The sequence below is a fragment of the Charadrius vociferus genome, unplaced genomic scaffold, assembly GCF_000708025.1.
Source record: "Charadrius vociferus isolate BGI_N301 unplaced genomic scaffold, ASM70802v2 scaffold93, whole genome shotgun sequence".
NCBI classification, from domain to species: domain Eukaryota; kingdom Metazoa; phylum Chordata; class Aves; order Charadriiformes; family Charadriidae; genus Charadrius; species Charadrius vociferus.
In genome coordinates, this window is record NW_009647838.1 from 211,883 (window position 1) to 222,540 (window position 10,658).

General features: G+C 43.9%; 2 protein-coding genes across 3 annotated transcripts in view; both read left to right on the forward strand.

Moving 5' to 3' along the window:
* Positions 1-600: 600 nt before the first annotated feature.
* Positions 601-3,716, forward strand: RPL21 (ribosomal protein L21). Of its 2 annotated transcripts, XM_009882821.1 has the most exons (5): positions 601-661; positions 1,490-1,602; positions 2,536-2,686; positions 2,979-3,106; positions 3,578-3,652. In XM_009882821.1, the coding sequence occupies exons 1-5, from the start codon at positions 623-625 to the stop codon at positions 3,606-3,608; spliced, it is 462 nt and encodes a 153-aa protein (XP_009881123.1). In that variant the 5' UTR covers positions 601-622; the 3' UTR covers positions 3,609-3,652. The 2 variants fall into 2 exon arrangements, with proteins under 2 accessions (XP_009881123.1, XP_009881124.1); XM_009882822.1 differs by lacking the exon at positions 2,979-3,106 and having other exon boundaries at positions 3,578-3,716.
* Positions 3,717-8,972: 5,256 nt separating this feature from the next.
* RASL11A (RAS-like, family 11, member A) overlaps positions 8,973-10,658 on the forward strand; it is a 3,003-nt gene continuing 1,317 nt past the window's right edge. The window contains exon 1 of the mRNA XM_009882842.1: positions 8,973-9,144. Coding sequence (XP_009881144.1) covers positions 8,973-9,144 — 172 coding nt within the window. The remainder of the gene's footprint in view (positions 9,145-10,658) is intronic.

Below are 10,658 nucleotides of genomic sequence, written 5' to 3' on the forward strand. Positions count from 1 at the left end.
ATGGTGAGCGCATACCTTTTGATAAGAACATTGCATTAGGTTACTGACCTATTGGATGTCAACAGTCCCCAAGTAGCATATGTGAAACCCTTTGACACAAGCCGTTGTATCTGACAACTTGGGCTGAAAACTAGGGAATGATATGCAAGTAAACTCTTAGCTATTACAGTATGCATTGGTAACAATTCTAATTCTGCTAGTGCTTTGAAATTAATTTTGAAGGTGAAGTGAAGAAAATATTTCAACAGTTACACTTACTTAAAATGTATGGTTTGCCTTTTAGCAAGTCTCAGGAATAACAACTGTGTTTGGAATGAAGTAGTAAATAGTTGTAATGTCTTTTCACCTTCTGCATTAAGAATGAAATTAAAACTGTAATTTTTGTGAGTTGGATTTTTTTAAAATAGGGAGCGTGTGAAGAGGTAATTGCTGCTTAAAAAAATATGGTTTCTTAGTTTAATGTTTTTGAAATTCAATTTAAATTTGAGGTATTTTTAAGAAAACTTTGCCAAATGCCTCACCTGTGTCCCCCACCCCATTTTGTCTGCATGTCTGAAATTGTGAGCTTCATAAGTATCCAAATTTGTATCTCTTAACAGGAGTTGTCCCTCTGGCTACCTATATGCGCATCTACAAGAAGGGTGATATAGTTGATATCAAGGTAATTTCTACAGTGCTATGTAATTAAAAGCCAAAGCAGTGTAATCCTTTACAGCCTCCAGTTTCTTGAGGTAGTCTTGTTTTTGGTTTTTTTTTTTTTCAATTTCGGGTCATATGTGTCAACACAAGTACCCACTGCTCATGTTTGAAGCCATAATCAAATGATAGTGCTACTGAACCAATAGTAATGCTTCAGCATTAATATATAATATGTATAGGGATGGTATGTATAGGGATGCAAAGTCACATTAAAACTACAAACCAAGAAATGAATGTTAGGATATGTTGTAGATATTAATACAGGGGGAAAAAGTGAAGCAGCATTTCCCATTATGTGGTATTTTCTAGAACTTCCCTTTAAAATCAACTGTACTTTCAAAATTAAGTTTTAGTGAATATGAAAGCCTTTCACCAAGGATTCCTATTTTGTTTGAAATGCAGAGTTTTTGTAACAATAACACAGAAGATGGTGTGTAATTTGCTTGTTTGTTGTTTGCCTCTTTGGGAACTGCGCTGTTCAGAATTAACACTTCTTGACACACTGGAGCTTCATGATGATTGTCTCTCGTTGATTGCTTGCTGAAAGCAAAGTGATCAATCATTTCACCGACGCTGAAAGCAACCAGAATTGTCATAGCAAAATTTGGTAGTCTTCAGATATAAAATGCATGGTTATAAATTGTAACGTACAAATAAGGAGTATTTTTAAATCAATCTCAAGTAATTTGAAATGTGTACTTTGACTAACTTTTGAAAGTCCTTGATGTTGTTTTGGTTTTTTTTCCCTCAAGTTAAGTTTACACTTTATTCTTGTTTTACCTCTTAACAGGGTATGGGTACTGTTCAAAAAGGTATGCCCCACAAGTGTTACCATGGCAAGACTGGAAGGGTATATAATGTTACTCAGCACGCTGTGGGCATTATTGTTAACAAGCAGGTTAAGTAAGTAATGACATTCCATGTATTGAAGCTTTGTGTTTGGGAAAGTTGATCAGTAGTTGCACCCTCCTTTCACTTTGCCAGTCAGACAGTTATTGTCTTGATTGGTCATTCAAGGTGGGTAAAGTATGTATCCTTTTTATAACCCAAGCAAATGATTCTCATTTGACTTGGATCCTGTCAGAGGAAACAGTTTTTATTTTTCTGAGTAGCACTTCAAGTGACATTACCTTGATCTCTTCTCTGTGGTATTCAGTGACAGGATGCATGAGAATGGTTCAAAGCTGCACGGGGGGATATTTACACTGGACATAAGGAAGCGTTTCTATACTGAGAGGGTGGTCAAACACTGGAACAGGCTTCCTAGAGAGGTTGTCATTGCCCCAGGCCTGTTGGCGTTTCAGAGGCATTTGGACAATGCCCTTAATAACATGCTTTAACTGGCTGAATTGGTCAAGCGGTTGGACTGGGTGATTGTTGTGGCTCCTTTCCAACTGAAATAGTCTATTCTACCTAATGGGGTTTTTGAGCCCACTTTCATGTTGGTACTGAAGCCCCTTTTAAATATTAATTTGTAGCTAGTCAACTGGGTTTTGTACAGTTTACTCAGAAAAGGACAAGTTGGGATTTTTCCAGTAACTGGATTGGAGTATGGTGGTAATACAGTTCTTTCTTTGTACGCTAGAAGGTTAAAATTATGTGTTCTCCACAATCTTAATCCTAAATGGCCAGCATGTTGTTATATATTAATAAGCTTTCCGTTATATATGTTATGTCTGATTTGCATCTGCAGCCGTGTATTTTGAGTGATTGCCTTTTAAAGAAAAATTATCCGTAATTGAGCTTACAGAGTCACTCATGTAAAGATCATAAAACTAGCTTTGAAGTAGTCTTTTTTTCGAGTGCAGTAGAATAAAAACTTACTTCCTTTCTTAGGGGCAAGATTCTTGCCAAGAGAATTAATGTGCGTATTGAGCATATTAAACATTCCAAGAGCAGAGACAGCTTTCTGCAGCGTGTGAAGGAGAATGAAAGGAAGAAAAAAGAAGCAAAAGAAAAAGGCATCTGGGTTCCCCTGAAACGTCAGGTAGTATTTTTATTGTAGTTGACCCATTGTTGAGTCAGTTCACACAAAAAAAAAAAAACCCACCAGTTAGAACCAAATGAGTTGAGTAAAATGTTTTCTTCCAAAATAAGTGTTATGATGTAAACAGTTCTTTGTGTCTGTTGTTGAAAAACAAAACAAACAAACAAACAAAAAACCAATGCCACATGAATGAAGCTGCTTTACAGCATTCTGAAAAATGCAGGTCTCTGGCAGGCTGTGTTGGAGGTATCTGATGCCACCACCCTCACTTGGGTTCACAGTCTTTTTGTAGGATGTTACTTTTTTGTTTGTTTTTTTGTTTAGAGTGGCAGCATCAGTGTGTCTGCATCTGAGCTGTCTGGTATGTTTGGTGCCTGAACAGAACTGCACTGTTCCTGGATGGAAACTGTATCCTTGGCTGTGAGCAAGGGGACTGATGCTTCCTGTTCTGTTGCTGATCTGCAGCAGAAGCTCTGGCTAATTTCTAGGATGAGTGTTGTCTTTCGTTTAGTTGAGTTTAGCTGCAACAGTTCCTGTTGTAACCCTTTAAGAAAAGAATGAATAACTTGAATAACTAGACTTTAGGGAGGAAATGGTGGCTATTGCTTCTAGAACTGCAGGGTACATCACTTCATGTTAATTTGGTTTAGTAAGTTGCAGAGGGTTAAGTACCAGGTTTGTTTCATTCAGCACTGACAGTCAAGCACACTTTGTAGCAGATGATTTTTTACTTATATTCTTTGAATCAAATTTTGAAGAGAATTGGTATGGTAAAATTGCTATAATGTTTATATAATAATGCATTGAATGGTTGTCAAAATGAATTTTTTTTTGTAAGGTTGCTTTTGAGTTTTAGCGACATGAGTGTTTTTTTTTTTTTCCTGTTTACAGCCTGCTCCACCAAGAGAAGCGCACTTTGTGAGAACTAATGGCAAGGATCCAGAGCTGCTGGAGCCAATTCCCTATGAATTCATGGCATAATATGTTTTAAAAAATTAATTAATTAAAGATCTGGTTTTGGACAAGTGTATGTGATTGCGGTTGATTCCTTTAGTTTTTTGAAACAGACGCTTTAGAAAACTTTATTGGTTTTTTATTTATCTTACTTTACATAGTGGTTGGTCATTTAAATCATCTGCAGCTTTTGCTGATCAGTTTAGTCATTTATATAGATCATAAATTCTGGGAGCACTGAAATTTGGTAATGCTTAGTGATGATCGTGACGTAATGTGAGAGGAAATGGAATATTTCCCCAGCAAACTAAGAGTATATACCAAGAATTGTACGGTGTCATTTGAAGGTTTATTTTTTTGTGGAAAAAGAGATAATGGGCTTCACGTCTCATTAATCGAAGGTTTTGGCTAAGGGGCCTCAGATTAATAACAAGGAGTTGTGGAAACTGTTTTTGAAAGCAGCCTCTTGGGAAATGGCTGTGGGCATTTTGGTGTTTCACCATTGTAACCTGCAAAAGAAGGATTTTTAGAACATCCCTCCACCAATAAGCATTCCTAGAAAATAGTAGTAGTTGATAATGTTTTAATGCCAAAACTGCCAGCCTGTGTAATTTGATTTTTGTCATTTAAATTGGTTGGCATAGCTGAACACTTGCATTGCGTGTGTTTATTGCGTGTTTGTTGAATCTAAACATCTGCCTGTATGTTCTAATGCATTCCTCTGATCCAGTGATTTTATTGGTAATTCACAAAAACCCAAGTGCTACCTGCCCAGTGTTTCTTGAATAGAAGAACATCTTCAGCTGAGTACTTGCTAATGCTGTTTTGGTGAGCTTTGTTTGAAACAGAAACTGCTGAAGGTAACCTGCTTGGTTAGCTTTGAACATCCATAAACTCAAGCCTAAATGTGTTATGGATATTGGATAAATAACCTGCCTGTCTTCGTGTGATACAAGGCATTGCTTACCTACCTCAACTAAGTGATGTAAAACTGGTGTCTACATGTGGAGAGAGTAAAATACTAGAGAAGATCGTGACCTCAAACAATTTGCAGGTGTTGATTGTTGAAAATTATTGAATAGTCAGTTCTGGGACAGCTAGTAGGCTTGGGAGGAAGAAATGGAGAGGTTTGCTTTTTCTCTTATTTCTAAAGTGCCTTAAGCAGAAGTGTCAATCTGTGTACAGATTGCTTATAAATTAAAGGGGTTAATGCCCATTTGGATTTACCTCACATTCAATTGTGGGGGTTCCCATTCTCATGAAATGTAGTTTTTGGATGTTGAGGTCATTGTCTGGCTTGGTCTGGTGTCTAGGGGTGACAAGGCTTTTGGCACTGGCGGTTCAAAGTCGCAGTGAGCAGACACTGCGTTTGAAGGTCCCATCTCAGAAGATGGAGCAAGCTGTGTAGTTGAATGACTTTGGAAATGCCTTGAAGAAGATGGAGCAAAGCTTACCTAACAACAGACTGATTTGTGACACTAGTACTGTATTTTGACACCATATGTATTGGACACGGAGCGTACCAGCATCACCTGAAGCAAGGTTCATTAATCTTTAGGTTCATCATCATCAAGGTTCATCGTAACTTTTACTTGCAGCTTATGCACTTAGCTTTTATGATCACGTGGGGTTTTGTTGGAGCAGCTAGGTCTGTACACTAAGCCTTGGACCTTTATTAGCTTCTTTGGTTTGTAGATTTCCACACCAATTTAAAATCAGTATTTGCCTCACAAGATAAGCATCATTTTCCATTAGGGTTTGTGTCTGAAGGAGTCAAGTGGGAGGTTTCACTGGGTGCAATCTTTGGTGATGGTATTTTAAATCTTCTCATGCGTGCTTGTGTAAGTTATTTTGGTTATATTAGTGTTTGTTTTGTTCTTGTCTCTCAAGATTGAAGCGGATTGGCTGTAGCATCATGATGAAATGGTTAACAGTGTAAGTGGTTGGTAGTTCTAAACTTTCGATTTATTTTCAACAATTTGGAATAATAAGACTAGAGAGCATGCAGTGACCTCATTTAAGAGCTGCGTTTCAGAGGCACTCTGCATTGCAACAGTTTTCAGTTTATTTAGTCTCAGTGTTATTAAGGTCACTATGCTGACAGTAGATGCTCATAAATGTGTATTTGGAAGCTGTGTGTGGGCTGGGAGGAGAAGGAGGGAATGCTTTCCTTGGTCAGGATTCCCAGAAATGAAATAGGGTGTGTATGTGAAGAGAATAGCCTTTTTGGGCTTTTTAATGTTGGAAACCAGGACAAATTAACCAAGATTTAACTTGTCTTGGGTTGATAGCTGCTACCTGTTAGTTGCTTTCAGTGCAGTGGTGGTTTTCCTGGTAATCCCAGCTTTGCAGAAGCACAGCTCACATACTTACGGATCTCAGTATCTGCTGTTGAAGCTTGCTTCCCATGTGCTTAGCTGTCTTGTTTTTGCACAGTCCTGACAAAAGAGGGAGATCTGTGGATTGAGAAAAGTTGGTGAAGAACTGCCTGCCAGGATGTCTTCAGTCATGAAACCAGTGTCTAAATTGAAACGCATCCTTCTTGATAGAAGAGTTTTAGGTGTATGCAGAACTCGCAGAAGATTTGGAACGGGAGTGATTTCAGCACTTCAGCCTCTCCGCCCCTCTGGGCAGAGGAAGCATGAATCCTTACGGTGTTTGGAGTTGCAAGTTCCTCTCCGACTCGCTCCAGGAGGGGTTTTATGCACTAGACCATTAAGCTGTAGCCAGTTCTCCGCGATCCTGTGCCGAGGCTGTGCCTAGCAAGCAAAACCTTGCAGCAAGCATGCCAGCTACGGGCTACGTGTTTCCTCTCTCTTCATACCCTGACAGTTGAATTTTGTTCATTCCATGATGCTTTGAATTGTGGAGAAGTGTTGTGAAACCTGCAAAGCTATAGGTTTGCTATAATTAGCACACCTCGAGCTAGCAGAATTTAGGAATCCAGAATTTAAAAGTCGGGTTTGCAGAAGTTCAGTATTACATGTTACCTGCCTTCCAGTCTCCTTCTAGCACAGAGACTTCCTTGTCTCTGGTGGTGGAGGACAGGCTGTCCCTGTACGCCGTGCAGAGGGTGAAGGGCTTATGGATTAGCACAAGCCATTACACTTCAGTGTAGTGCTTTGTCTCCATTCCATGGAGCCTAATTATGGGGTGGGGGCTGAGCTGTCTCCTGCTTACCAGATTTTACTGCCTTGAACCATTGCAGCTGGTTCCCTGCCAAAATCTCCTGTCTTCTCTTAGAGAAGAAGCAAGGAGGCCTTCTCCTGAGAGGTCAGCCTCATCTTTCTTAAGAGTGTCAGTGACACCGAGATCTAAGGTTTCCTGAGGCAGCATTAGTGCCAATACTGTGTGTGGCCAGAAAGGGTCAATGAAAGGGCTGAGGAGGAGGAGGAACCATGCCCCTGCCAAGGGGCTGCAGACTGAGGACCCCAGGAGGGAGTGGGTGAAGGCTTCGTGCCTGAGGGGGGCAAGGGATGTGAGGGCATCTCTAGCCCCGTTCCTGGGGGAGAGGCAGGTAAGCAGCTGCCAATGAGGATGTCCAAACAATTCATGCTTTTTGTAATCTTCCTCTTGTATGTATCAGAGGGGAGAAGCAGCAGCCTTGATGTTCACCCCCTTGTCCTTCCTTCTGAGTGCAGTCCTGGACTCGGCATGTTCATGGCCATTGTGATGGAAAGGACAGCTGTCATCCCAGGCACAGATGCTATGCTGGGGTGTCCTGACTGGTCCAGAGGATGCCAAGAGCTGTGCATAGACCTGCCAGAGAATGTGGTCCTCCTTATCCCAGCGCAGGCAGACGGGCTCCGCTACATCCTTGCAGGGTGCACTGGGCTCTGTAATTCAGGGTGTGTGGTGAAAAGTCATGGTTAAATTGGGCTCATCTTTGTCTGGGTAGCACCTCAGGACTGGGGGTGGGTGGGCAGTGTCTCTCAGAGTGCAGGGGGCACCCTACTGCTGCAAACGGTCTCCTTGCGTGGAAAGAAGGTACCAGAAACCCTTATGATTCTGAGGGTGGTGGTATGGAAAACAGATTATGAGCATTTTATGTCCATGCATCTACCTCAGTGGATGTACTACCAATGTCTATATAGTAATTAAGTTGTAGCTGCTGGGATTTATGTAGTCACAACCATCCTGGCTCAAGCACTGGGTAGGGACGTGGCTCCCATCAGCAGCACCCATACAGCTCAAAAACCCAGAAAATACAAAGCTTTGGTTGAAGTTGCTGATTTCATTTTTCACTATTTGGAGGAAGAGGCTTTGGGTGATGCCCCCTGGGCCCTCGGCCATCTTTTTGTTCATGCCCACACCATTGACCAGCAGGAATTGGGGAGTGTAAGGAATAGCTGCAGTCTTGAGCATGGGCTTGTGCTTCTCAGAGCTCATAGGAGAGTGGTGAAGCCATGCCAGCTCACAGCAAAGGTTCCTACCAGTGTTCCTCCATGGAACAGCTTTCTGCCCTCTCCTTCTTATCTCACATGGTCCTGCTAATCTTAAGCCCAAAACTTCTAGCTGACTCCACAATGTCAGCAAAGACTCCCAGGGAAACACTGCATTTTATTTCTTAGAGGAGAGAGGAGCTCCAGAGGCTCTCAGGATGTCCTCCCTGCTGCAGCTACAGGAGTAAGCCTACTCCCTCCCAAAAAGTACCTGCTGTTGAATGTTACCGGAGCTTGGAATTGGGAGGTGGGTCAGGCAGCACGATGGAGTCACTGCGATTCTGTGTGAGTGGGACTGAGTGATGTTGCAGTGTGAAAGGGGATAAACCATAAGGATGGTGGCATGGGCTAACTGCATGGGATGGGTGAAAGTACAGCCTGGCGCTTCCAAGTAGAACCTCCAGCCAAGAAAGGAAAGGCTTCTTGGAGCAGCTTTGAGGCCTGTGCATCCCAGGGATCATTTGATCCACGGAAGAAGGACAGCTAATATGAAGCCCCCACACATGAGGACCCTGAGCCCCAACTGCTTCAACCTACTGAACTGCTCCTGTTGCGCCAGAGGAGGTATTGATGGAGAGACAGCCCATTGCTCTCTGGAAATGAGTTCCTTCATGACATTTCCTACATGGGTTTATGCACTGTCATCTCTGCTGATGGCCATCACTGTTTGCCCTTTTGGGGTGCTCTCAGCAGCAGGTGAGGCAAGTTTTTGGTGGGGGGAGGGGAAGTGGTTGTTTAATACCACTGTTTTCACAGCTCGGTGCCGAGCAATCATCTGCCCGGGAGGTACTTGTTTCAAGGGCATGTTGAATGTACTGCCATAGCTCTTTTGTAAAGAAATGTATAAAAATAACCTGTGTTGGCACTGTGTGCAAGGCCAAACACAAGTGATGGTGACAACGGGAGCAGATGACAATAGCATGAACCTCTGGAAACCAAAAGCTTTCAGTGATACAAGAGAAATCTTGTTTACAAAAAGAAAAGGGCTCACTGGCATGATGGGAAGTGAAGTAGAAATTTTAGAGGCAATCAGGTTTTTTGAGGTTAAACGTGGCCTTGATGGTACCGGAGGGGTTCTTAGGCGTTAGGGTAATAATCAACAGCACTTCTTCCACCATGCTTTTCTGCAGTCACTGCTTTAACTGATGTTAATTCGCATGGCCGTAACTACTGTGAAGTGTGTGTAACCCGTCAACAAAGAGCAGTGTGGAGTCGTCATCAGGTAGAACATTTCTGGGGCACGAGGGAAGAAGATATAAACAGGGCAGAACATTGCTCTGGGGAGGGGTGGCTGGTCCTCTGGCCACTGCGGGGTGCGGAGCCTGACCTGTGCCTCTGCTCCCCGCAGGAAATCTGCGCCCATGGGAAGCGGTTCCTCCCCATCCTTGTCCCCGCGGTGCTGAGGGTTCACTTTCCTCAGGAGCATCTTGGCTCTGGTGGAGCAGAGCTGGCAGTGTTATCTGGTGCCCTTGTTCTGAGTTTTCACATCACTGGAGGGACTGGGGCTGAGGATGTCTGAAGAAGATGGGGTACCTGGACTCTTGCATGGACGTAGGGAGAAAGTAGGAGGGAGGATTAGGAAAAACATGACCTGTTGTTATTGTGTACATCTTCTGAGAGCTGTATCCAAAGGGGAGAGGGAAGATGACCGAGAGCAGCACCACTTCTCAACCCTGCTACTCCCAGGGTTCAGCTCAGCTGCCTGCGTGTGGGCGTCCAGGGCCACCTGGGATGCCCTTGGGCATCAGCCCCACGGCTGGGGCCCAGCAGCTCCCACAGTGGCTCCATCCCTGGGTGGTACTGGACTGTGGGGCCACAAACCCATCCCGCTCCTTTTGAGTACCTACCCGCTAGCATCTTCCACGTTGTTACCTGCTGGCTCGTGTTATCTCCCTGATAATAATAAAAATAAAGCAGCCCCTGAATGGATTATTTATCTCGTAAATGCTTCCACAAAGCAGCGCGGTGCAGAAGCGTTTTTGCAGGAGTCAGACCAACGGTTTGCAGAGAGACTGAAGTGTCCACATGGCTGTTTGTGGGCAGGAGGGCTCATTGGAGGGCAGCCCGTGGTGGAGCACCTTTCTTTGCTGGAACTTTCTTCCACTTTGAAACCCCCCAGGGCCTGACCCAGACCTCCAGGCACCGTGGACCGCTCTGGTTTTGGGGCTGGCTGTTGCTTGATCCAGAAGGTGGGATTTCAGCGCCGGCTGTGGAGGGATGTGTCCAGCTGTGGGAAACAGAATAGTCTGAGATGAAAGGATAAATCATTTCCCTTCTTCCATAACTCAAGTCCCCCACTGCAGGGAAGAGACTGTTGCAGTAGTTGGGGCTGGTGTGGGGCGTGGAGGGCACCCCTCCCCCCAAAAAAAACCCCACAGAGAGACTGGACTGCTGTCTGCCTGTCCCCAAACCTGGGCTGGAAGTCACAGTCCCTGCCCGGGCTGTCCCCCACCCCTCTGGCACCTGTATCTACAGTGGGGAGGGTGTGGGGGGGGTCACCCCACGCCCCGGGGATGGAGACGGTGGGGAAGAGGAAGGGGCCAGGGCTACAACCAGGCTGGGCAGCGGCGGGGGGA